The sequence below is a fragment of the Mobula birostris genome, chromosome 24 (genome assembly GCF_030028105.1).
Source record: "Mobula birostris isolate sMobBir1 chromosome 24, sMobBir1.hap1, whole genome shotgun sequence".
Taxonomy (NCBI): Eukaryota; Metazoa; Chordata; class Chondrichthyes; order Myliobatiformes; family Myliobatidae; genus Mobula; species Mobula birostris.
The window spans coordinates 59091619-59119480 of NC_092393.1; the positions used below are offsets into that span (position 1 = coordinate 59091619).

A 27862-nucleotide genomic window follows, 5' to 3' on the forward strand; every position below is an offset into this window, starting at 1 on the left:
TACAGTAATTCATGTTTTTTTCTATTATGTATTGCAATGTATTGCTGCGGAAAAATCAACAAATTTCACAACACATGCTGATGTTATTCAACCTGATCTGATTCCGATTCTGAGTTAATGTTTCTGATCCAAGACCTTCTGTTAGAATTTACGGAAAACATCTAGATCCGATTCTTAACTTTGAACAACTAGTTTCACTTACATTTTTGCCTCTTTTTCACTTCGGCAGGCGAGATATCTTTGGACCTGTGCTTGATTACAACTGTATATCGCTGTCCATGCAAATGTGCCTCCCATCACCGTGCTCCAAAATGTATGTCTTTTCCTTGGGTCAGGGTCAAAGCTGAAAGAAATACATTTCTCAAACAAATGCAACATTTATATTTCAATTGTACACAGATGACAGAAATCACTGTTAGAACTACTTTGGAGCACAAAGCTGATTTATACAAAAGCCTGGATGCTTATTCATTCAACACACATAAAAGTTGTTGGTGAATGCAGCAGGCCAGGCAGCATCTATAGGAAGAGGTACAGTCGACGTTTCAGGCTGAGATCCTTCGTCAGGACTAACTGAAAGAAGAGCTAGTAAGAAATTTGAAAGTGGAAGGGGGAGGGGGAGATCCAAAATGATAGGAGAAGACAGGAGGGGGAGGGATGGACAGGTGATTGGCAAAAGGGATATGAGAGGATCATGGGACGGGAGGCCTGGGGAGAAAGAAAGGGGAAGGGGGGAAGCCCAGAGGATGGGCAAGGAGTATAGTGAGAGGGACAGAGGGAGAAAAAGGAGAGTGAGAGAAAGAATGTGTGTTTATAAATAAATAACGGATGGGGTATGAGGGGGAGGTGGGGCATTAACGGGAGTTAGGGAAGTCAATGTTCATGCCATCAGGTTGGAGGCTACCCAGATGGAATATAAGGTGTTGTTCCTCCAACCTGAGTGTGGCTTCATCTTGACAGTAGAGGAGGCTGTGGATAGACATATCAGAATGGAAATGGGACGTGGAATTAAAATATGTGGCCACTGGGAGATCCTGCTTTCTCTGGCGGACAGAGCGTAGGTGTTCAGCGAAATGGTCTCCCAGTCTGCGTCGGGTCTTGCCAATATATAGAAGGCCGCATCAAGAGCACCGGACACAGTATATCACCCCAGCCGACTTATTCATTTGTTTGTTATATGGTATGTCATATGACGTGGGCGATCATGGTCTTTCCATGACCATGACTGTTCTTGGCAAATTTTTCTACAGAAGTGGTTTGCCATTGCTTTCTTCTGGTCAGTGCCTTTACAAGACAGGTGACACAATCCATTATCAATACTCTTCAGAGATTGTCTGCCTGGCAGCAGTGGTCACGTTACCAGGACTGGTGATACGCTGCTCAAATGACCATCCACCGCCTGCTCCCATGGCTTCACGTGACCTTGACCCGGGGGGGGGGGGGGGGGCTAAGCAGGAGCTATACCTTGCCCAGTGGTGATCTGCAGACTAGGAGAGGGAAGGAGTGCCCTACACCTCCTTTGGTATGGAGACGTATCTCCACCTTGCCGCCAAGTTGCTTATTACTCATTGCGAAAACAAAACCACATCAAATACAAGAAATCGAGTTTTGAAATCTCCCTTTTGAAGCAGCTGTTTGGAGATTTTCATGTTTAGTAACTGTCCACATCCTGAGGGAAAGAAGAGGATATATTCTGTTTTGTCAGAACTTCATGTATTGTCTCTAGAGTTACAGAGCTTCCCCTGAAGGATGAAATAAAGCCTCTTTCTTTTTTTTCTGTGCAAGATGCAATGTTAACGCAAGAATTCAAGAAATTTCACCCAGCTTTCTATTCACTGTGTCAATGGCTATCCTTCTCTAATAGTCAGAGTCAGAGTGTCATACAGAACATAAATAGATCCATTATTCAACTATGTCCATGTGGTCCTTGTACCTTTCCATACTAATTCCGGTTAAAACCAGTCTTCCGATTTAAGATGTCACTCGTGAAGCACAGTGACAACTTGCTGGTCACAAACAAAATGAACTAAATGCAATTTGCTTACTGTTATTGTTTGCAAAAATTGTTATTTTTTCTGCATATTAGATGTTTGACATCTTCTTTTATTAATGAGTTATAGTGAGTTCCTTTATTTTGTGGCTGCCTGTAAGGAGACGAATCCCAAAACTGTATATAGTGTATAGGCCTGACGAAGGGTCTCGGCCCAAAATGTCGACTGTACCTCTTCCTATAGATGCTGCCTGGCCTGCTGCGTTCCACCAGCATTTTGTGTGTGTTGACTGTATTTAGTCAACTTTGATAATAAATATACTTTAATCTTTGAACTTTAATCCTTTTAATCTTCATAATTTTGGTTTCACCCTGCTATATCCACACCCTCTTCGCAATTCCAATTACCTTTCTGTCCCTGCGTCTGGTTCATCCTGCCACTCATCCATCACCCTGTAAATCCACGTGAGCTGCGCCTAGTTTGTCAGATCCACTGAGAAACGTCTTACTCTCTCTAAACCAATAACATCACTTCAATTTTTACTTACTCAAAAAAATTGAGGCGTCCTCCTTCCTCTGCAATTTTCCAAACCTTTCCAAATCCTCCACTGTGGATTAAGCCTTGAATCATCAAAGCAAGAAGACCAGCCAACATTATATAGATCTGGAAAACATCTGTCCACAGAACAGCTTTTATGCCACCCTAAAAAAAAATGAAGTAAGCAATATTCCTTACATTTTTATAGTTATCTGAGCAATAGACAATGCATTAACCACACTGAATGTCTTGAGGCTGGCTGATGTATCTGCATTAAGTATACTTGCATGGCTATTAAATGGCATGTCTCCCTATTCAGTAATTCATTATCATCATCATTATGTGCTGTGTCATGATGTGGGTGATCATGGCCTCTGCCCATGATTGTTCTTGGCAAATTTTTTGACAGAAGTGGTTTGCCATTGCCTTACCCTACCACTGGTAATGCTTGTAAATTCTCACCATTGAAATTTGTGAATTTAAATTCAGTTTAACCAAATGGTCTATGTTCTTAAAAGATCACCATCATCGTTATGTGCTGTGTCAAATGATGTAGGCGAGCATGGTTTTTCCATGACCTTGATTGTTTATTGGCAAAATTTTTCTAAAGAAGTGGTTTGCCATTGCCTTTTTCTGGGCAGTGTCTTTACAAGTCAGGTGATCACAGCCACTATCAATACTCCAGAGATTGTCTGCCTGGCATCAATGGTCACCATTACCAGGACTTCTGATATGTACTGGCTGCTCATACGACCATCCACCACCTGCTCCCATGGATTCACGTGACCCGGATCGAGTGGGGGGGGGGAGCTAAGCAGGGGCTACACCTTGCCCAAGGGTGACCTGCAGGCTAGCGGAGGGAGGAGAGCCTTACATATCCACTGGGTAGCGGCGGCGGGAGAAGAGAAAGCAGCGCGCTGCGCGTGCGTAGCCCTCTGGTGAAAAATGATATTGTATCCATTAAATAGGGGCCATGGACAATTCTGATTTGATGGAAACGGATGTGAAAAGCACAGAGGAACATCTGGAAAAATTTCTGAAACACTCGTTCGCTGCTGTCATTACTGCGTGTCGGGAAGGCCTCAAAATCCCCGGATTTGCCTGCTGTTAGTGACCGAGATGGAGGTCGAATCACTCGGATAGAGATGGTGCTCAGTACTCGGTGTCAGACAGCTGATCAGAGCTCGAAGTTTTTGGATGACTCAGAGTCGGACCGTGGTCGGGTATGGCAGGGAGAGTTTTTCTTCCTTCTCCTGTCTGCATGAGATGTGGGACATTTGAGAGACTTTGAACTTTCACTGTGCTCACGGACTTCTTCATCAAGTTATGGTATTGTTGCACTGTTGTAACTATATGTTATAATTATGTGGTTTTGTTTTTTTTTCAGTCTTGGTCTGTCCCGTGTTTTGTGATATCACACCAGAGGAAATATTGTATCACTTCTTAATGCATGCATTACTAAATGACAATAAAAGAGGACTGCATGTCTTCATAATCTAATCTAAGCTAATCCTTTAGTAAATATATATCTCCACCCTCCACCCCCGAGGTATAAAGGAGGAGTACTTATAGGAAAATGCAAACAAGCCAAGAGATACCAAAGTTGAGAAAAGCCAGCCAGTTTTTAATAGGTTCTATTGGGTTTCTTCATTTTGTGGCTGCCTGTAAGGAGCTGAATCTTAAGCTTATATAAAGTATACACACCTTGATAATAAAATGTACTTTGAGCTTAGAACTTTGAAATAAAGAGCAAAAAATAAAGGATAAGGAGCTGGAAATGACACAGAGATTGAAACATCGAGACAGCAGGCAGTGTTCACTGCTGTTGAAAGAAAGCCGCCGCACTTAAGCGATCTCTCTCTTCTCTTGACAGTGAGTGAGAGTCTGCTGGTCTTCAAGTTAGGGACTTGGATAAGCGATGCAGCAGATTGTCACAGCGCGGCAGTGAGTTGTTGCAGGAGCGAAAGATATCTCTATCGAGAGAGAGAGGGAGAGCCTGTCTGACATGTCGAAGTTTCGGGATGGACAGTAGTTTTTGATGGACTCTAGGTCACGGTCTCTGGGGACCTTGCTATCGTTTGCATGGTGGGTAGTGGGGGTTGATACTTTTACTGGAGAAAGTGGGGTGAGGGGAGAGGGCTGGGTTAATGCTTTTGCTGCTGCTTGTTTGTGGGAGGGGAAAGGGGAGGAGGGACTTTGGGGTTCTAACATTTTCTGTCATTCATTCTTTGTGTTTTTTTTCTGCAAAGAGTAAGAATTTCAGGGTATATACTGTATACATTCTCTAATATTAAATTGAACCATTGAAAAGTCAAACCCATGAAAATAATAGATGGAAATGACTGTTGCTAACATGCTGGCCTATAACTGATCTGATTAGATTAATATCTACTTTCATTACTTCAAAAAAGATGTTTTTCTAGATGAGAAGTGACCCAGGTTTAAGATCTTGATGTTTTTTCTAGCCTAATATGACTATGTACCTGAAATGTACAGTAGCAAAAATATTTTTAAAATAAAATATAAATAACAGATTAATTTACTGTAAGATTAATTTCTACAAATAATTGTATAGGTAGTAAATAATCAATCCTACATATTAAAGACAGATTGGGTTGATTTGTTCTCTAATCTTGGCAAATACTTGCAAATGTTTTGTCACCCACGAGGAGGCATCATCAGTGTGCTGTTAATTGTGGTGTGTCCTCCGAATGCTTGGCTTTTATATACTTGTCAATCAGCTAACTCAACCCAACCAGCAACCACCGGAATTTAATATTGAATTATTTCCAATATTAAAAGCATTTAATTGACTATTGATTAATGTTTTTAAATATTCATGTTGAGTTTCCTTACTAGTGTTGTATACAGTGTACATACGAGTCCTGTTGTCATGATGGAAGTCCACAAGTTTACCCCGGTAACTGAAATAAGTAAGTTGTAGAGAAAGGTTAAAATTATATACCAAGCTGTATAACTTATTTTTGAGATGATGATTTAACTCATAGGTATGATAATGGGCTGAATTATGCTTGATTAGGCTAATACTAAGACCCATTAACAGAAGTCACCGTGCACTTGCAATTTCCTGGGCCAGATATGGACGACCAATTGATTGAGTCTTCTCATCTAGGAGGTGATAGTCAAGCCACAGTGAGGACTTAGTGGCAAGTTGGCCTCAGGCAGCACACTGAGGAGGTGCAAAGGGATGCGTTCCATTCCAGTGCTGAGGAAGTGTAGGAGGAGAATGCTTATGATATGAATATCAGAAACCTTCCTCCAAGAATAATTATATTTATGCAAATCAGGAAAATGAAAATTTGATAAGAATTTTTCTAATTCGCACTACCTAACTCAAAGTTTCATTTGTTATATCACTGTCCTCATTCACTATACTATGGGTCTGTTTTTTCACTGCACCTGTTCAGTGTGTGTAAAAGTGTTACACACACACACGTTATGTGTTTATATAGCTGGGGTGCCTAAGACTTTTGCACAGTACTGTAATAATTTTATGTATTACATTGTACTGCTGCTGTTGCAAAAAACATCATGACATATGTGAGTGATGATAAACCTGATTCTGATATGGGTCTCTATAATGGACTGAGAATGGGAAGGGGAATCATGGTTTGGGAAAAGAGGAAGGGAGAGGGGAGGGAGCGGGAAGCACCAGAGTGGCATTCTGTAATGACAAATAAACTAATCGTTTGGAATCTAATGTCCTTTCCTGGTGCCTCAGGGCTGGGTGTGCCTGCATCTGAGCTGCCCCCCACCCCTGGCACTCTTTCTGTTCCACCACTCCTGTGGCACTTCACCCTCACCTTTCCCAACAGCCTTTGCTCCCGCCAGATTTACAAACTGGCTCTCCACTCCATATTGCTGAATACAGTACTGTGCAAAACTCTTAGGCACCCTAGTTATATATATGTGCCTTAGACTTTTGAACATTATCTTGCATACAGGTTGGCACAAGCATTGTGGGTGGATGGACCCATACTGTGCTGTACTGTTCTATATCGTATACATATGCTCAAATAGATTTGAGGGGTCACATCACTTTCAGCCCTTTATTCTATGGCAAAGACCTGGAAGTACCATTAGAGCAGGGGTTCCTAAACTCTATCATTAACCGAGGGATCTGTGTACCCCAGGTTGGGAATCCCTGCATTGGAGTCAGAGCTGCTATCAATCAGAATCAGGTTTAATATCATTAGCAGATATCATGAAAATTGTTGTTGTGTTGTGTACCTTGTGGTAAAGTATGTGATTGCTTCCTCTTGTGCCAAGATGTGGCCACTCCCAAGGTTTCTCCTACTGATGAACAAAATTTCACCACCTCCTTTATTCTCCACTCTGACCTTTTACTTCTTCTCACCTGCCTGTTACTTCTCCCTGGGTCCCCTCCTCCTTCCCTTTCTCCGAGTGTCCACTCTCCTCTCCTTTCAGATTCATTCTTTTCTAGCCCTTGAGGTTTCTCACCCACCTGGCTTCACCTATCACCTTCCTCCTTCCCCTACCCCACTTTTTTATTCAGGCACCTTCCCTCTTCCTTCTCAGCCCAAAATGTCGACTATTTACTTTTTCCCATTGATGCTGCCTGACCTGTTGAGTTTCTCCAGCATTTTGTGTGTGCTGCTTTGGATTTCCAGCGTCTGCATATTTTCTCGTGTTTGTGATTGGATGTTATTGTGTTGTTGCTGTTGTGTACCCAGTGGTAAAGTATGTGACTGGAATCTAGTGGAATAAAGAATTTCTTGTTATAACAATATTGAACAATAACTGTTTAAATACTGTATGATAAAACATAGTTCCACTTACCTTCGCTAAGTGCTAATGCAGGTGTATAGGTGGCAATACCAAGATAAATGCTCTGAAAGACAGTCAGTGAAACAACATTACAACTAATGAAATGGAACCTTTCAATTACCTTGTCCACAGAATTCTTATAATAGCAAAATCTATTATGGAAAACGATATATAGAGAGCTGTCAAACAGAGTTATCTCTGCACAGTTTGGCCCAACGGGAGAAACAATGTACTGCAGTGCGCAAATGATTTCTGTGTAACGGCGTTTTGTTGATGAAAGTCATGAATTACCATGAATGCTACACTGAAGTGGTGTTGTACTGGTTACACTACCTGACCTGGAATCCTGAAATCTAAATTAACAACATAGAAACCCAATTCAAATCCCAGCACAGCCCTTGCGGTATTTAAATTCAGTGCTAATCTGGAATTAGTAGTGGGTGGAGAGGAACCACTAATTTGTCTTAATAAAGGTGACCATGAATTAAAAGTTATTGATGTAAAGAACCATTTGGTTCACTTGCGCACTCCACAAGATGAAAACTGCCATCCTCACCTGACCTAATAGATATGTGACCCCCAGACCCAAAGCTTTAAGTTAACTCCTTCCCCTCCTTCTACCTTCTTATTCTGGTTTCTGCCCCCTTCCTTTCCAGTCCTGATGAAGGGTCTTGGCCCGAAACATCGACTGTTCGTGGATGCTGCCTGATCTGCTGAGTTCTTCCAGCGTTTTGTGTGTGTGAGTTGCATCACATGTTCCATTCACCTGTACCTGATGCTCTTTCCCTTTTTAAATGAACCAGATAGTTCAAATTCCCTCTAGCCATATATTAATTCCATCAAAATTAAATCCGAAATTAATTTCTATGGCACCATGAAGCAAAGTCATCAGTGAACCCGTTACAGTATATTAACACTCATTGATATCTTTGTCACCTTCAGACTTGAGAGACATTTTTCTCTTTGTCAAATGTGGTTCCTTAAGGCTGTTATAGCCGGGGTAGGTAGTGGGGATAACCTCCCACTACCTATTAAAAGTTCCCAGTGGCATGCATCTCAAATAGCCTCTGACAACCGGATTCAGCTCCTGGCATTCACGTGTGGCTTGGCTATTAAGCCCAACAGAATCACTTTAACTGACAGGAGAAGAGGCAAAGGCGGGTTACTGGCGCCCTAAAGCTATTCGCTTCAGGCAGATGGGACTTGTCAGCCATGGTTGGCAGCTCATCTAAGAGAAAGAAAACTCTGATCTCAAATCTCTGCTGCCATGTGGTTATACCATCCACAGGGAAGGCTTTGGGTATAAACCCCAAAGACAAAACTGGGGCTGGAGTCCCTAAGGCAGTCCTAAGTTGAATTCAGCGATGACTAGCAATTCCTGCAACGCTGCTGGTGCCAGACTGTATTGGTCTTTGCTTTTCCTTTGGATTCATCAGTTGTATGGAGAGGGGGAGAACGCTACTCGAGCAACAGCTTGCTCTCCATGTCGTACTGCCCTGGCTTGCATATTGATTGACAAACACATAGGAAGAAGCATCCATGGTCGATCCTGCCTAATGGAGAGAGTTTGGAGGGAGACCTCCTGGGGATGATATTACTATGTCATTGCTGCTCCTATCTTAATGAATGCCAACGTAGAAAATACAAGGAGAAAGGGTGCTATCAAAGTTAAATCTTGTGACTGGAAGAATTTAGGATATGCACCTTAATAATGAGGCCTGTGCAGAATTAGGAGCTATTGGATTGTCAGGTGTAGGATTGGATCCACGGACGTGGGTGCTCTAGGAGGCTGGATGAGCGATTAGTGAGAGATTATATTAAGTGTAATAAAGACTGCCAGCAGATGCACTGGAGGAGCGAGTTTTTTCCCCATTCAGCTTCTACGAAAGTAATTCTGTGAATCTAAGCAAGCAGTTAATCAAACAGATATGGTAATAAGTGCACAAAACGACAGGCAAGATGGAAGATGCTTTAGAGCAGAGGTTCCCTGCTTTTTTTATGCCATGGACCCTTAGCATTCATCAGGAGGTTCATGGACACCAGGTTGCGAACCCCTGCTTTAGAATCTATTTATGAACTTACCATGTACAACAAGAAGGCAAAGACAACTTGATATTTCACAGCAGAACCAAATCTTCTATTAATATACTGTAAGAACAAAAATAAAGATTTACTGATAATTTAATATTTTGGTATGTTTATAGTTCATCTGAATACAATTGCAAAATAAATGTGGCTCTATTTTCAAACTCAAGACTACACTTTATACTTTATTGTCGCCAAACAATTGGTACTAGAACGTACAATCATCACAGTGATATTTGATTCTGTGCTTCACACTCCCTGGATTACAAATATTAAATATTAAAGATATTAAAAATAGTTCAAATTAGTGAATATTAAAAATTTAAATTATGAATCATAAATAGAAAATAGCAAAATGGGAAGTAAGGTAGTGCAAAAAAACTGAGAGGCAGGTCCGGATATTTGGAGGGTACGGCCCAGATCTGGGTCTAAATCACGTGCATTTAAAACATAGACTCATGTAATGTATAGAGTGGGTGTGGAGAGGATCTTTTCTATAGTGAGGGAGTCAACAACCAGAGAATACAGCCTCAGAATAGAGGAGTGTCCATTTACAAGGATAATGAGTTAGAATTTCATTACCCATAGGGTAGTGAGTCTGTGGATTTCATTGCCACGGATAGCTGTGGAGGCCAAGTCATTGGATATATTTAAAGCGGAGTTTGATAGGTTTTTTTTTAAATACTTTATTTTCAAAATTTTCAAAAAACAATAAAGTCAACAAGAACATACAAGCTCAGGCATGTGTAAAAATAAAATAAGCAAAACAAAGGGACGTAACATTAGAGGGGTGCCTGTTGTTCAGAGTGCTCAAAAATGCTAAACATTAAGTCTCAAATGAGGGCTGTGAGAGATTAGCTGGGGGGAAATTGTTCATCTGCCCCCGGCCTCGTCCAGGTAGGCAAGAAATGGATCCCAGATAGCCGAAAATTTTATAATTGAATTGGTTCTCAAGAACCTGAGTCAGCCATCATGTCAGCCATCCATCTTTCCCCTTACTGGTTTTTCACCTGGAACCTACCAGCCTTCTCCTTGCCACTCTCCCCCCACCTTCTTTATAGGGCCTCTGCCCCTTCCCTCTTCAATCCTGACGAAGGGTTCTGGCCTGAAACGTTGACTGATCATTTCCACGGATGCTGTTCAACCTGCTGAGTTCCTCCAGTGTGTTGTGAGGGGGAAAGGGTGATTTCCATCCCCTCAAGACAGTCATCCCCAGCATCAGAGACTGGTGTATGGCTGTAGGGAAGCATAAAGTGGATTGCGAACAGCCAAAGGTGGCGAGACCAGCTTCCAAGGGGAAGGATCTTTTATAGGCCTTTGAGTACCAGTCAAGTATTTTGGACCAAAATCCAGTCAGTGAAGGGCAAAATCGAAAGGTGTGTGACAACGTGCCCTCCGTCCCCTGACATCCATCACACATTGGCGAGACAGAAGGGTAAATCCTTTGCAACCTAAGTTTAGAATAGTGAGGACAGTGGACAACTTTAAAGTGGATCATTTGGTGTCTGCTGTTAACAGAGCGAGCCTGTACCATAGACAAACTCTAGTCCCAGGCAGGTTCAGATAGTTCAATGTCCAATTCTTCTCTCCAGGCCTCCCTCATCTTCACAGAGGAGGCTATAGTACAACCTTCAAACAAACATACAAACTTAGAAAAGAGATGCCTGGAGTCAGGAGGGTTCTTTAAGATATCAAAAATATATATGCTTCCCTGGAAGGATTTCAAAATTACAAATCTTGGATTGGACGTAGTGTCTAATTTGTAAGTAAAGAAAAAAGTGCGAATGAGGCAGCTCAAATTCCTCTTTCAGCAGACTAAATGTTGCAAACTGTCCTTCTATGTACAGGTCTTTGATAGAAACTAGCCTCTTCTCCCTCCAAGCATGGTAGGTTTTGTCTGACCATGAGGGTAGAAACGACTGATTGAAACAGATTGGTGTTTGTACAGAGGTCTCTGGTAGATTCAGAACACTCCTGATCTGATTTAGAATTCTGACGGAGTTTTTCAAAACGAGACTTAGACTTCTTGAAGTCCCAGGCTTTTCTAATTTAGAGAACAGCATGGCTGGCAAGGAGGAGTTGTCAACAGAGTTAGACTCCATATATAGCCACAAGGGAGCCCCAGGGGCTAGGTTATCCAGAGCCCTCTGTTGTCAGAATATTAAAACCCTAGCATTGATTGCCCAGTAATAGTGTCTAAATACAGGTAATCCCAGCCCTCCTTCAGACTTGGGCTTTTGCAAATGGATTTTTGAAATCCCGTGGTTCTTGTAATTCCAGATGTAAGAAAATTATGGAGTCCAACTCTTTAAAGAAGGCTGATGAAAGAAAAATGGGGAGATTTTGACAAAGATAGAGAAACCTAGGAAGGGAAACCATTTTAATTGAATTTATACGACCAATCATGGACAGAGGTAGGGTTTTCCAACTTTCTATGTTCTGTTTAAGTTTTGAGGTAAGCTCCATGAAGTTCAATTTAAATATTAATTTAGGATCTTTGGGTATTGCCAAGCCAAGTAAAGTGATCTTTAACTACTTTAAACAGGAGTTTGATAGGTTCTTGATTAGTAAGGGTGTGTAAGGTTATGGGGAGAAGATAGGAGATTGCAGTTGAGAGAGATAATAAATCAGCCATGATGGAATGGCAGATCAGATTCAATGGGCCTACTGGCCTAATTCTGTTCCTATGTCTCATGGTCTTATAGTATAATGTTCCTAAATCTATATTTCCCCCAAGCAGTCCAAATGATCATGGCCTCCATGTATGTTAGTTCAGTTCTAATTTTTATGACTGCATGTTGCAATGCCCAAATCAGAAATGAGCAGGAAGTTGCCTGCGAGCTCATCTAGCCTGCACTCTGCACTGAAATCATCATCAAGTGAGGTTAGCAACACAAACATCTGACTCTGTATCCACTCCTTTTGCCTCACGGTTGGGATGGCGGGGGTAAGAAATGGAAGGATTGCTGATCTCAATTGAAAAGGCAAGCGCATGCAGGAGGTTTAATGGTTCTTTATTCTACTTTACCATTTTGTCTTGCAGATCCAGGATTTTAAATCAAATGTTTGTTCGTTATGTGCCGTGTCATATGACATGGGCGACCATGATCTTTCCATGACCATGATTGTTCTTAACAAATTTTTCTACAGAAGTGGGTTGCCATTGCCTTCTTCTTGGCAGTGCCTTTACAAGATAGGTGACCCCAGCCATTACCAATACTCTACAGGGATTGTCTGCCTGGTATCAATGGTTGCATAACCAGGATCTGTGATATGCACCAGCTGCTCGTATGACATAGTCATAGTCATACTTTATGACCATCCACAACCTACTCCCATGGCTTTACATGACCCAGATCAAGGGGCTAAGCAGATGCTACATCTTGTTCAAGGGTGATCTTCAGGCTAGCAGTGGAAGGACACCTCACACCTCCTTTGGTAGAGATGTATCCCGCCATCCTAGAGTAAATATCCTATTTTATAATTAACCAAAATTTGTTAAGATGGATGGCATGGTAGCATAATGGTTAGTACAACGCTCTACAGTACCAGCAACCTGGGTTCAATTCCCGGCAATGCCTGTAAGAAGTTTGTACATTCTCCCTGTGATTGCATGGGTTTCCTCCGGATGCTCCAGTTTCCTCCCACAGTCCAAAAACATGCCAGTTAGTTGGTTAATTGGTCTTTGTAAATTGTCCCGTGATTAGATTATGGTTAAATCAGAGGTTGCTGGGTGGCGCGTCTTGAAGGGTCGGAAGGACCTACTCTACGCTGTATCTCAATAAAGTAATAAAAATAAACTTATACCTGCTCAAAGACAGACACGTATAAATTGTTTAAGGTCCTTGACAACAGCACATTGAACAAAAAAGGTTATATAGAAGGATGTCACCCAAAGGGCCCACTCTGCTTGCATGTGGCATTGCCTTGTGGGGTCACTGGGGCAACGTGGTTTAATGGGCATCTAAAATTGTAGAACTGAACTGACACAGCCGTAGTCTGCAGCCAGCCGGCTCCCAAACTCCACAATAGGTCAATGGCTAATGCAATCTCAATGGCTCTTCACACAGCCTTAGACCACCTGGACAACCCAAACACCTACATCAGGATGCTGTTCATCGACTATAGCTCGGCACTTAATTCCATCATTCCCACAATCCTGATTGAGAAGTTACAGAACCCGGGCCTCTGTACCTCTGTCTGCAATCGGATCCTCGACTTCCTAACCGGAAGTTCACAATCTGTGTGGATTGGTGATAATATCTCCTCCTTGCTGATGATCAACACTGGTGCACCTCAGGGGTGTGTGCTTAGCCCACTGCTCTACTCAACTAGTGGAGTAATAACCTGGAGCTCAACGTCAGCCAGACGAAAGAGCTGATTGTGGGCTTTGGGAAGGGTAAGATGAAGGAACACACATCAATCCTCATACAGAGATCAGACGTGGAGAGAGTGAGCATTTTCAAGTTCCTGTACGTCAAGATCTCTGAAGAGTTAACTTGGTCCTAACATATTGATGCAGTTATAAGTAAGGCAAGACAGCGACTATACTTCATTAGGAGTTTGAAGAGATTTGGTATGTCAACAAATAGACTCAAAAACTTCTATAGATGTACAGTGGAGAGCATTCTGACAGGCTGCATCACTGTCTGGTATGGGGGTGGGGGGCTACTGCACAGGACTGAAAGAAGCTGCAGAGGGTTGTAAATCTAGTCAGCTCCATCATGGGTACTGGCCTACAAAGTACCCAGGATATCTTCAAGAAGTGGTGACTGAGAAAGGTAGCATCTATCATTAAGGACCTCCAGCACCCAGGGCATGCCCTTTTCTCACTGTTACCACAGATAGGAGGTATAGAAGCCTGAAGGCACACATTCAGCGATTCAGGAACAGCTTCTTCCCCTCTGCCATCCAATTCCTAAATGGACATTGAACCCTTGGACGCTAACTCACTTTTAAAATATGTATTATTTCTGCTTTTGCACGATTTTTAATCTTTTCAATATAAGTATACTGTAATTGATTGATGTATTTATTTATTATTAGCTTTTTTTGTTCTATATTATGTATTGCATTGAACTGCAGCTGCTAAGTTAACAAATTTCACGGCACATGCCGGTGATAATAAACCTGATTCTGATTGATTGATTGAGGTACAGTGTGGAGTAGGTCCTCTAACCCCTAATTTAACCCTAGCCTACAACTACAATGACCAATTAACCTACTAACTGCTATATCTTTGGACTGTGGGAGGAAACCAGAGCACCCAGAGGAGATCCACTCAGTCACAGGAAGAATGTACAAACTCTGTACAGACAGTGGTGGGAATTGACCATAAAGGTTCTGAATAATTTATGTTTAATTTACATTTTACTTCTGAATGTTGCTTATCTGATGATATGTGTATGTGATGTTGCTGCAAGCTGGTTTTTCATTGCACCTGTACATACATGACTTGTGTGTTATGAACAACATACCATAGAGTCATGCTAACATATCGATATAGCTACAAAGAAGGCATGACAGTGACTACATTTCATTAGGATATTGAGGAGATTTGGTAACTCTCGCAAATGTACCATGGAAAGCATTCTAACTGGCTGCATCAGCGTCTGGTACTGGGTGGGGCACTGTACAGGATCAAAATAAGCTGCAGTAAGTGTTTAACTCAGTCAGTTCCATCATGGTCACTACCCTCCCCAGCATCCAGGACATCCTTAAGGAGTGATGCCTCGTAAAAGTGGCAGCCATCATTAAGGACTCAAATCATTCAGAACAGGCCTTCTTCTCATTGCTTTCATCAGGGAGGAAGAACGGAATTGTGAAGACACGCACTCAGTGATTCAGGAACAGCTTCTTCCCCTCTGCCATCAGATTTCTGAATGGACATTGAACCCATGAACACTACCTCAGTATTTTTTTTCTCTTTTTTGCACAACTTATTTAATTTACTTAAAAAATGTTTCTTACTGTAATTCACAATTTTTATTATTATATTGCAACGTACTACTGCCACATTACAATAAATTTCACGACATACGCTGGTGATATTAAACCTCTGACAATAAATAAAGACAAAATTACAGTGTAAATACCACTATCACAAATGCAGGGTAGTACAATTATTATTAATGAAAGAACACAGAAGTAGGGAAAGTGAACAAAATTAATTACCTCATATGTGCTGATGATATTTAATCTGTAGAAGAGGGGGATGTAGATCAGACAAGTGATTGTCATTGTAAGTAGGCAGGCCAGTGAAAACATCACAACCATTATTCCATACAGGTAAACTTCTGCAGGGCCTCCAATCACTGTAATAGCAATCAGAAATGCACATTCAGTAATTGAATAGAAACAACTGCCAAGGTAAGAGTGGAAATTAAATAAACTGTCCCGAGTTTAAAAATAAAACTAGTAGAAAATGAAGGCACACTGTCTGCTCCAATGGCATTGGCCAAACCAATAAATTCATTTTGATGCATTATGTACTTATGATTATTTGTGAATGGTTATCAACTAGGACAGGTGCTTATCCTTGTTCTGAATTCAAATATTTAAAGTGGAATCAAGGCTCATGACAAGAAAACACAAAGTAGCCTCCAACCTGATGGCATGAATATTGATTTCTCCTTCAGCTAAAAAAAAATCCCTCCCCCTCCCCACTTCTGGCCTCTCATCTCTTCTCACCTGCCTATCACCTCCCCCTAGGCCCTTCCTCTTTCCCTTTCGCTTATGCTCCACTCTCCTCTATCAGGTCCCTTCCTCTCCAGCCCTTTACCTTTCCTACCCACCTGGTTTCACCTTTAACCTTCGAGCTATCCTCCTTCCCCTCCCTCACCTTTTTATTCTGGTGACTCCCCCCCCCCCCACTTTCCAGCCCTGAAGAAGGGTCTCAGCATGTAACGTCAACTGTTTACTCTTTTCCGTAGGTGCTGCTTGACCTGCTGAGTTCCTCCAGCATTTTGTGTGTGTTGACGAGGAAACTCTGCAATTTTTTTTGTGTTTATTCATAGGATGTGGACATTTCTGGCAACTCTAGCATTGATTGAACTGCAGGGATGGTTAAGATTCAACCCATTGGTGGGTGTGAATCACATGGGTAAAGGTGACAGATTTCTGATCCCGACGGGCATTTTTTTTCATGTTACCACCATGTACAATATTTGGTTTTGTGTTCCATTATTAAACTCACTCGTTTCATTTTTGGAAGTGTTCACCTTAACAAGGGCTTGCTTTCTTTTTGACACAACATTTTGTATCTCACATCTTTTAGAAACATTATTGCTATCTGATATATTTCTAGTATTTTCTTTTAAGTTGGAAAAAGATCAGTACCTATGCTGTGCGTCTAACCTTCAGAGGTGCGTTGGGATGTCGGTCAGATGAAAAGTTGGGCAGAGTGGTGGCAGATGGAATTTAATCAAATAAATGTAAGGTAACGCTCTTTGGGAGATCAAATCCTGGTAGGATACATAGAGTAAATGGCAAGGGTCTTAGGAGAGATGTTGGGGTGAATAGTTCCCTGAAAGTGGCAACACTGGTGGATACTGTAGTGGAAAAGGCATTTGATATGCTTGCCTTCATGGCTGAGCCACTGAGCCTAAGAGTTGGAAGGAGAGGGGTGGTGTCACGTTGCAGTTGTGCAAAACGTTGATTAAACCACACTTAGAATATTGTGTATAGTTCCAGTTGCTACAGTACAGGAAGCATATAGCAGGAATGGAGAGTGCAGAAGAGATTCGCAGGACTGTCGCCTGGTATGGAAGGCTGGAGTTATAAGGAGGGATTGGATGAACTGGGTTTATTCTCACTGGAGCACAGGAGGTTGAGATGTGACTTTATAAGTTTGTTTGTTATATGCCATGTCAAATGACGTGGGCAATCATGGTTTTTCCATGACCATGATTGTTTTTGGCAAATGTTTCTACAGGAGCGGTTTACAATTGCTTTCTTCTGGGCAGTGTCTTTACAAGATGGGTGACCCCAGCCATTATCAACAGAGACTGTCTGCCTGGTGTTGGTGGTCGCATAACCAGGACTTGCGATGTGCACCTGCTTCTCATACAACCATCAACATCCCCCCATGGCTTCACGTGACCCTGATCAGATGGGGAGGGCAGATAAACAGGTGCTACACCTTGCCCATGGGTGACCTTCAGGCTAGTGGAGGGAAGGAGAGCCTTACACCTCCTTTGGTACAGACACCCCACCACCTTATAAGGGTTTATTAAGTTATGAGTGGTGTGGACTCATTTATGAGGGTTATGAGGGTTGAGAATCAGAATTGTTTCCCAGCGTAGTGGAGTCTAGAACTAGAGGGCACATTTTTAAGTTGAAGAGGGTGAAATTTAAAGGAGATTGGAGGGGTAAGCTTTTTGCATAGACAGTAGTGAATATCTGGAACGAGCTGCCAGAGGAAGTGTTGGTGGAGGCAGAAACAACAATGTTGTTTAACCTGGCATTTGGACAGGTACTTAGATCAGAAAGGTGTAGGGGAAGAGTCCTAATGTAGGCAAATAGAACCAGCGTTGATAGTCATTATGGTCGCCATTGACAAGGTGAACTGTAAGGGCCCATTTCAGTATTATATGTTTTTGTGATTCTACGTCAGAGATGTTACCTATCCTGTTGAATATCTGCAGCATTTTCAGCTTTCATTAAATATTTATTTATTTAAGATGTTGCAAAAGATTTGTAGCTCAGGTTGAGGAGGTTGTTGTTGAGTGGCTCGCCGAGCTGGCTTGTTAGCTTGCAGACATTTCGTTACCCAGCTAGGCAACATCATCAATGCAGCTTCCAATGACATGTTGGTGATCTACATCGTTCATCTTTTATGTGCCCTGGATTAGTCTGTTTGTGTGTGTGTGGGTATATGTGCCATTTCTATTGGTTACTGATTATGTAATCCACAATTGGTTTGTAGAAATCCGATTAGGTGATAATTGTTTTAACAAACCAATCGCGGATTACATAATTAGTAACCAATACAAATTACACATATACCCACACACTCACACACACACACACAAATGGACTTATCACAGGACACATAAAAGACAAACAACGTAGATCACCAAGATTTCATTGGAAGTTACACTGATGATGTTGCCTAGCTGGGTAACGAAACGTCTGCAAGCTAACAAGCCACCTCGGCGAGCCACTCAACAACAACATTTATTTATTTATTTATATACTGAGATACAGCACAAATTAGGCCCTTCTGACCCTTCAAGCTGCACCGCCCAGAAACCTCCAATTTACCCCTAGCCTAATCCTGGGACAATTTAAAATGACCAATTAACTTATGAACCAGCACGTCTTTGGACTATGGGTGGAAACCCACGTGATCACAAGGAGAACATACAAAGTCTTTACAAACAGTGGCAGGAAAATATCTATTTCATAAACATAAAAATCTTAAATAGAACAGAGATCCTGTAAATGAACTATGAAGATTAGCATCATTGCTACCTGTGCAAACAGGTTGCCATTTTAAGAAAAGAATAAGGAGGCAAGCCTCACACACAAAATGCTAGAGGAACAGCAGATCATGCAGCATCTGTGGAAAAGAGTACAGTCAATGTTTCGGGCCGAGACCCTTCTTCAGGACTGCTGAAGGGTCTTGGCCCGAAACGTCAATTGTATTCTTTTCCATAGATGCTGCCTGGTCTGCTGTGTTCCTCCAGCATTTTGTGTGTGTTGCTCAGGATTTTCTCTTGCTTGTGAAAGCAGGCAAACGTGCTGATTTGGATGGATTCATTTAAATGAGCAATACAAATGTCTCATTTTATCTTTAACATAGTCATTAACACCACATTGTGATATGCTAATTATCTATAGGATGAAAATCTAGACCATAAAACAAAGGAGCAGAAGTAGGCCATTCGGCCCATCGAGCCTGCTCCGCCATTTTTATCATGAGCTGATCCATTTTCTCTTATTTAGTCCCACTCCCCTGCCTTCTCACCATAACCTTTGATGCCCTGGCTACACAGATACCTATCAATCTCTGCCTTAAATACACCCAATGACTTGGCCTCCACTGCTGCCCGTGGCAACAAATTCCATAGATTCACCACCCTCTGACTAAAAAAATTTCTTCGCATTTCTGTTCTGAAAAGGCGTCCTTCAATCCTGAAGTCATGCCCTCTCGTACTAGACTCCCCCATCATGGGAAACAACTTTGCCACATCCACTCTGTCCATGCCTTTTAACATTCGAAATGTTTCTATGAGGTCTCCCTTCATTTTTCTAAACTCCAAAGAATGCAGTCCAAGAGCGGACAAACGTTCCTCATATGTTAACCCTCTCATTCCCTGAATCATTCTAGTGAATCTTCTCTGTACCCTCTCCAATGTCAGCACATCCTTTCTTAAATAAGGAGACCAAAACTGCCCACAGTACTCCAAGTGAGGTCTCATCAGCGCCTTATAGAGCCTCAACATCACATCCCTGCTCCTATACTCTATTCCTCTAGAAATGAATGTCAACATTGCATTCGCCTTCTTCACTACTGACTCAACTTGGAGGTTAACTTTAAGGGTATCCTGTACGAGGACTCCCAAGTCCCGTTGCATCGCAGAACTTTGAATTCTTTCCCCATTTAAATAATAGTCTGCTCGTTTATTTTTTCTGCCAAGTGCATAACCATACACTTTCCAACATTGTACTTCATTTCCCACTTCTCTGCCCATTCTTCCAATCTATCCAAGTCTCTCTGCAGACTCTCCGTTTCCTCAGCACTACTGGCCCCTCCACCTATCTTCGTATCATCAGCAAACTTAGCCACAAAGCCATCTATTCCACAATCTAAATCGTTGATGTACAATGTAAAAAGAAGCAGCCCCAACACTGATCCCTGCGGAACACCACTGGTAACCGGCAGCCAACCAGAATAGGATCCCTTTATTCCCACTCTCTGTTTCCTGCCAATCAGCCAACGCTCCATCCACGTATGTAACTTTCCTGTAATTCCATGGGCTCTTATCTTGTTAAGTAGCCTCATGTGTGGCACCTTGTCAAAGGCCTTCTGAAAATCCAAATATACAACATCCACTACATCTCCCTTGTCCAGCCTACTGGTAATTTCCTCAAAAAATTGTAATAGGTTTGTCAGGCAGGATTTTCCTTTAAGGAATCCATGCTGAGTTCTGCCTATCTTGTCATATGCCTCCAGGTACTCTGTAACCTCATCTCCTTGACAATCGACTCCAACAACTTCCCAACCACCGATGTCAAGCTAACAGGTTTATAATTTCCTTTTTGCTTCCTTGCCCCCTTCTTAAATAGTGGAGTGACATTTGCAATCTTCCAGTCCTCCAGAACCACGCCAGAATCTATCGACTTTTGAAAGATCATCGCTAATGCCTCCGCAATCTCCATAGCTACTTCCTTCAGAACACGAGGGTGCATTCCATCTGGTCCAGGAGATTTATCTACCTTTAGCCTATTCAGCTTCCTGAGTACTTTCTCTGTCGTAATTGTGACTGCGCACACTTCTCTTCCCTAACACCCTTGAGTGTCCAGTATACTGCTGACTTCCTCAGTGGAGACTAATGCAAAATACTTGTTCAGTTCCTCTGCCATCTCCTCATCTCCCATTACAATTTCTCCAGCATCATTTTCTATCGGTCCTATATCTACTCTCACCTGTCTTTTACTCTTTATATACTTGAAAAAGCTTTTAGTATCTTCTTCGATATTATTTGCTAGGTTCCTTTCATAGTTAATCTTTTCTCTCTTAATGACCTCCTTGGTTTCCTTTTGTAAGGTTTTAAAAACTTTCCAATCCTCTCTCTTCCCACTAATTTTTGCTTCCTTGTATGCCCTCTCTTTTGCTTTAACTTTGGCTTTGACTTCTCTTGTCAACCACGGTTGCATCCTTTTTCTACTCGAAAATTTCTTCTTTTTTGGAATATACCTGTCTTGCACATTCCTCACTTCTCGCATAAACTCCAGCCACTGCTGCTCTGCTGTCTTTCCCGCCAGTGTCTCTTTCCAGTCAACTTTGGCCAGTTCCTCTCTCATGCCACTGTAATTTCCTTTACTCCACTGAAATACCGACACATCAGATTTCGGCTTCTCTTTTTCTAATTTCACAGTGAACTCAATCATGTTATGATCACTGCCTCCTAAGGGTTCCTTCACCTCAATCTCTCCAATCACCTCTGGTTCATTACACAATACCCAATCCAGTACAGCCGATCCCCTAGTAGGCTCAACAACAAGCTGTTCTAAAAAGCCATCTCGCAGACATTCTACAAATTCTCTCTCTTGAGATCCAGTGCTGACCTGATTTTCCCAATAAATCTAATAAAATTGTTTAAAAAAGGAATGTTAATACTCTTTTCTTCCCCCTGTTAATGGACTGTACGTATATAGTTTGCCGAGCTCCATCCCCAGATCTTCAGTCCATTGATTATAAACTAAAGGAACTTTTAGTCTATTTTCTAATACTCTTGTGCAAATGCTGTTAATTCTTCATCCATCTGCTGGATGTGGATAGTAATACATTATGTATTATTCATACTCCTCCCGTGGAGGGTCAGACACCCTGAGCCAATAGACTGGTCCTGGACTTATTTTCCATCTGGCATAGTTTTGCATTTTGTTGTTTGATTGTTGGGGTTTTTTGTATTGCTATATTTACACTCTATTCTTGGTTGGTGCAGCTGTAACGAAACCAAATCTCCCTCGCGATTAATAAAGTATATCTATCTATCTATACACTAAGATTTTAAAATATCATAAACATTTTCTCTCAATAGCATTGCTGCTGTTAATCATTTGGGAAAGCTGAATATAATTAATCCAAGTCAATATGAAAGATAAATCATGGTTGACAGCTTTGCACAAATTCTTTGAGGATCTGACAGGGAGAACTGATAGAGCGGAATGTGCAGATGCAGTGTTCAATAGGGACATATAATGTCAGAGAAATGTATACAATATACATTCTGAAATGCTTTTTCTTCACAAACATCTGCGAAAGCAGAGAAGTGCCCCTAAGAATGCATGACAGTTAAACATTAGAACCCCAAATCCCACCCCAGCTCCCCCCACCCGTGTACAAGTAGCAAAATGGCAACATCCTCCCCCCCCCCCACCACTAGCAAAACAGCATCGGCACTCTTCACCGAGCACTCAAGCCTGTAGCAAAGCATTAATAAAGACACAGACTTGCAGTACCTCAAAGTCTAGTCGTTCAACCAGTAATTCAACATATCATAAGCTCTCTCTCCCCCTGATAAGGGTAAAAGAAGTGTCCTGGTTTCACAGCAAGAGGGGAGACATAATAAACAACTCACTGATATATAATGTTAAAGGTTTGTTGCGTCGCTTTTTCTGAGCTCTGCACTCAGAGAGTCGGCCCCTGGGCTCAGGTCTCTGGACACACAGCCCATGGCAGCTAACCCACTGCTCCGAATGTTCTACGTTCTCCCGTGACGTCTCAGTCAGGAGCACCAGCCTTGAATCAGCCTGTCTCCAGGGCCACTAAATCCAGCACCCTGAAGGTGTGCTAGTTTTCTGGGTTGTGTCCTTGGGATATCAAAAAGCGGCTGGTTGTGAGGCCCTGAGAGCAGGTCCCGTTCCCGCAAAGAACAGAGTGTACTTAGGTTTCCAAAAGGCATTTGATAAATTGCTAGACAAGAGGGTGGTCCACAAATTAAAAGCCCATGGTATCACAGGAAGTGTTTTAGAATGGACTGACAACTGGCTGTCTCACAGAAAACAGTATTGGAATAGATAGATCCTTTTCAGACTGACAGGAGTTTAAAAATAGGGAAGTTTTGTTGCAATTGCACAGGGTGCTGGTAAGGTCTCACCTGGAGTACTGTTTTGTTCCCTTAACTAAAAAGTATCGTAACATTGGAGGCAGTCTAAAGGAGATTCACCAGACTAATTGCTGAAGTGAGAAATCTGCCCTACCAAGAGCAAATAGTTTGGTTACAATCAAGAGAAAATCTGCAGATGCTGGAAATCCAAGCAACACACACAGAATGCTGGAGGAACTCAGCAGGCCAGGTAGTATCTATGAAAAAGAGTAAATAGTTGACATTTTGGGTCAAAACCCTTCATCAGGACTGGAGAAAAAAGATGAGAAGTCAGAGTAAGAAAGTGGAGGGGGAGAGGAAGAAATACAAGGTAGTAAGGTGATAGGTGAAATGGAAAGGGGAAGGGGTGAAGTAAAGAGCTGGAAAGTCAATTGGTGAAAGAGATAAAGGGCTAGAGAAGGGTGAATCTGAGAGGAGAGGACAGAAGGCCATGGAAGAAAGGGAAGGGGGTGGAGCACCAGAGGGGGATAGTGGGCAGGTAAGGAGATAAGGTGAGAGAGCGAAATGGGAATGGGGAATGGTGAAGGGGGATGGAAATTTGAGAAATCGATGGAAGTTCGAGAAATCGATGTTCACGCCAAAAGGTTGGAGGTTACCCAGACGGAATATAAGGTTTTGCTCCTCCAGCCTGAGTGTGGCCTCATCATGGCAGTAGAGGAGGTCATGGACCGGCATGTCGGAATGGGAATGGGAAGTATTCCTTCATCAGGACTAACTGAAAGAAGAGATAGTAAGAGATTTGAAAGTGGGAGGGGGAGGGAGAGATCCGAAATGATAGGAGAAGACAAGAGGGGGAAGGGATGGAGCTAAGAGCTGGAAAGTTGATTGGCAAAAGGGATATGAGAGGATCAGGGGACGGACGGGAGGCCTAGGGAGAAAGAAAGGGGGAGGCGGGAAGCCAGAGGATGGGCATGGAGTATAGTGCCTTACATGAGGCTGCTTATCAAGGTAAAATCCTATGGTGTTACAGGCGAGATACCGGCATGGATAGAGGAATGGCTGACAAGGCAGGAGGCAGCGAGTGGGAATAAAAGGGGCCTTTTCTGGTTGACCGCCAGTGACTAATGGTGTTCCTCAGAGGTCAGTATTGGGACCACTACTTTTCACATTGTTTGTCAATTATTTAGATAGTGAAATTGATTGCTTTGTGGCAAAGTTTGCAGATGATATGAAGATAGGTGGACGGGTAGGTAGAGCTGAGGAAGCAATATGATTGCAGCAGGACAGACAAATTGGAAGAATGGGCAAAAAAGTGGCAGATTGTTGGTCTATTGTTGGGAAATGTATGATAATGCATTTTGGTAAAAGGAACAATAGTGGAGATTTTATCTAAATGGGAAGAAAATTCAAACATCAGAGGTGCAAAAGGACTTAGAGGTCCTTGTGCAAGTCTCCCAGAAGGTTAATTCACAGGTTGAGTCTGTGGTAAAGAAGGCAAATGCAATGTTGGCATTCATTTCAAGGGGAATAGAATATAAAAACAAGAAGATAATGCTGAAGCTCTATAAGACACATCTTTGGGCCCCTTATCTCAAGAAGGATATATTGTCATTGGGGAGAGTACAGAGGAGGTTCATGAAGATTATTCTGGGAATGAAAGGGTTAACATATGAGGAGCGTTTGGCAGTTTTGGGCCTGTACTCACTGGAATTTAGAAAAATGGGGGGCATTCTCATTGTAACCTACCGAATGTTGAAAGCACTAGATAAGGTGGATGTGGAGAGTATGGTTCCTCTGGTGGGGGTACCCAGAACTGGAGGGCACAGCCTCAGAATTGAGGGGGGACCTTTTAGAACTGAAGTAAGGAGTTTTTTTTTTAGCCAAAGAGTGGTGAATTTGTGGAATACTCTGCCACAGGCTGAAGTGGAGGCTAAGTCCATGGGTATATTTAAAGTGGAAGTTAATAGGCTCCTGACTGGTCAGAGCATCAAAGGATATGGTGAGAGGGCAGTTGTATGGGGTTGAATGGGACCTGGGATCAGTCATGATGAAATGGTGGAGTGAACTCGATGGGCTGAATGGCCCAATTCTGCTCCTATGACTTATGGTCTAAGAGGCATTGAGACCAGTATAGATCATATTAAATCAAGGGTTACCAAACTTTCTTATGTCATGGACCAATACCATTAAGCAAGGGTCCATGGACCCCAGGTTGGGAACTCTCTAATAAATGGAGCAGGTTTGAAGGGCATAATTGCCTATTCCTCATATTTTCTTGTACCCTTGAGTACATTTGAAGAAATAATAAGCTATTTCTGAGATCATATGACAGTTCAATTTCCAAACTAATAAAGGATTTGGATACATAGGCTGACTTCAGCTTGGTGAGTTACATATCAACTTAGCAACTTTTGACCTGGTTTATATAGTTATTTTCTTCATGGAATGAAACTCACTTACCGGTAATAGCAGACAAAAAACTGGCAGCCAGTGAAAGAGCAACTGGGAAAGCAGAAATTTGTCTGTGGGGAGAAATGATAACTGCTTATTTTCCTGTAAAATTCCATTTCTATACAGTACCTACATATCTTCCTGAAAGTGCTGACTCTTGCACAGACACTCAGGTTCTCTTCTATATCCTCTATATATCCTATTTCTCTTTTACAAATTTAACAAATCCCAGAGTCAGAATGTTGTGAATCCAAACCCCCACACCAGAGACTTCAGCACCAAAGTCCAGTGGACTCTCCAGCTCAGTTTTGCAATGATGTGTGCAGCAATATCAGATATGCAAACTTTTGGATGAGATGCTAAAACAGACCCCTTCTGTCTTCTGATAAAAGTCCCTAAACGGTACCTTAATAGAGTCCAGGAGGCATTCCTGGCCAATAATAACCCCTCAAAAAACATCATTGTAATCTCATATCACCACATTGTTATTTGTGGGAACCCGCTGTGCCTACCTTGGTGGTTAGCCTACATTACAGCATGCCAGTTCGACAGTATTCTTTTTCTTGTAGCAAGGATTCCCAACCTTTTTTATGCCATGGCGACTCACCATTAACAAAGGGGTCCGTGGCTGGGAACCCCTACAAGCATTTTGGAATGATTCATAGAAGTTACTACATCAAGACATGCTTTATCTTATAAGAACCAATCATTTCCTCTAATATCATCAGCCAACTTTTTATGTCTCCTTTTCAGAACTTGCTGAGGAAATTATGCATTACCCATTGATGTTGGTCACACAGCCTAAGTTGTCCAATCTTATCAAAACCTTGTATCTGTACAAATACATTAAATTGTTCAAATACATTAAATAAATAAATGCAAATAAATTATATTACTAATAATTTTGATATTGATGCTATATTTTATGTAATCATATAGATTTACATAACCATATAGATTTGAAACAACCTGCCTTTTGTTGTTCACTTACCGACTTCCTAGCAAGAAATCTTCTGTAGTTAATCTCTTTGCCCTTTTATTTTCATAAGCGAAATAAATGCCAATTATAGTAGATACAAGTAGCATAGAGGCAAATACTACATAGTCCCAAGCTTGTAGAGCACTTTTCTCAGACATTGCTGCTTCTCCTGCTGAGGTAAAATTCCAATAGAACTGGACAGAGTAAAACCAGGTTAAAAGTCCAAGGAACCACATGACCTGCTGGTCACTTCCTACACACAAGTATGGTTGGTTGTCACAAAGCAATTGTGGCACAACAATGCAACTGTGTGGACCTTAAAGAAATCACTTGAATACAGTCAAATAATATATTTTTTTGTTTAAATTGGTTGAAAGATGGGAGAAAAATAAAGGAATAAGTAGAATATTTTCAGATAGCGGTGAGTGGGGAGTGCACAGATCAGTCCATGGGCCCCGTTATTCACAATGATTTGAATGATCTAACATTTCTAAGTTTACTTACAATACTAAATGTTGTTGCAGGAAAGCAGCATCCATCATTAGGAACACCTACCATCCAGATCACGCTCTCTTCTCACTCATCAGGAAGAAGGAACAGGAGCTCCAGGACTCACACCATCAGGTTCAGGAAAAGTTATTACCCCTCAACCATCAGGCTCTTGAATCAAAGGGGATAACTTCACTTGTCCCAGCATTGAAATCTTTCCACAACCTATGGACTCTCTTTCAAGGAATTTCTATCTCATGTTCTTGATTTTTATAACCTATTTATATACTATTAGTATCTCTTTCCTTTAGTATTTGCACAGTTAGTTGTCTTCTGCACTCTGGTTGAACACCCTAGTTGGTGCAGTCTTGCATTGATTTTGCTATGGTTATTATTCAATAGATTTATTGAGTATGCCTGCAAGAAAATGTATCTCAGGGTTGTATACGGTGACATATATGTATTTTGATAATAAATTTGCTTTGAACTTTGAGGAATCGTGAGGATGATACCGAGTGATTTCAAGGTGATTTAAGTAAGCTAAATCAGTGGAAAATACACAGCAGATGCAATACAATGCGGATAGGTGTTAAGTTATTCACTTTAGTAAAAGGGAGAAAAGGAAGGGGGAGTATTATTTAAATAGTGATACTTCGGGAAATTTACTGCAGAAAGGGGCCTCAGTGTTCTAGTACACCAATTATGTAAAACTGAGATGCCCAGTGCCATTCACAGTTGATCTA

General features: G+C 41.8%; 1 protein-coding gene across 1 annotated transcript in view; it reads right to left on the reverse strand.

Moving 5' to 3' along the window:
- Positions 1 to 26799, reverse strand: part of LOC140187074 (sodium-coupled monocarboxylate transporter 1-like) — a 56763-nt gene extending 29964 nt beyond the window's left edge. The window contains exons 1-8 of the mRNA XM_072242006.1: positions 26643 to 26799; positions 25661 to 25722; positions 15597 to 15736; positions 9420 to 9485; positions 7350 to 7401; positions 5385 to 5452; positions 2539 to 2693; positions 203 to 343 (exon numbers count right to left, since the gene is read on the reverse strand). Of these exons, the coding sequence (XP_072098107.1) occupies positions 203 to 343; positions 2539 to 2693; positions 5385 to 5452; positions 7350 to 7401; positions 9420 to 9485; positions 15597 to 15736; positions 25661 to 25722; positions 26643 to 26788 (830 nt within the window). The 5' untranslated portion in view covers positions 26789 to 26799. The remainder of the gene's footprint in view (positions 1 to 202; positions 344 to 2538; positions 2694 to 5384; positions 5453 to 7349; positions 7402 to 9419; positions 9486 to 15596; positions 15737 to 25660; positions 25723 to 26642) is intronic.
- Positions 26800 to 27862: the final 1063 nt, after the last annotated feature.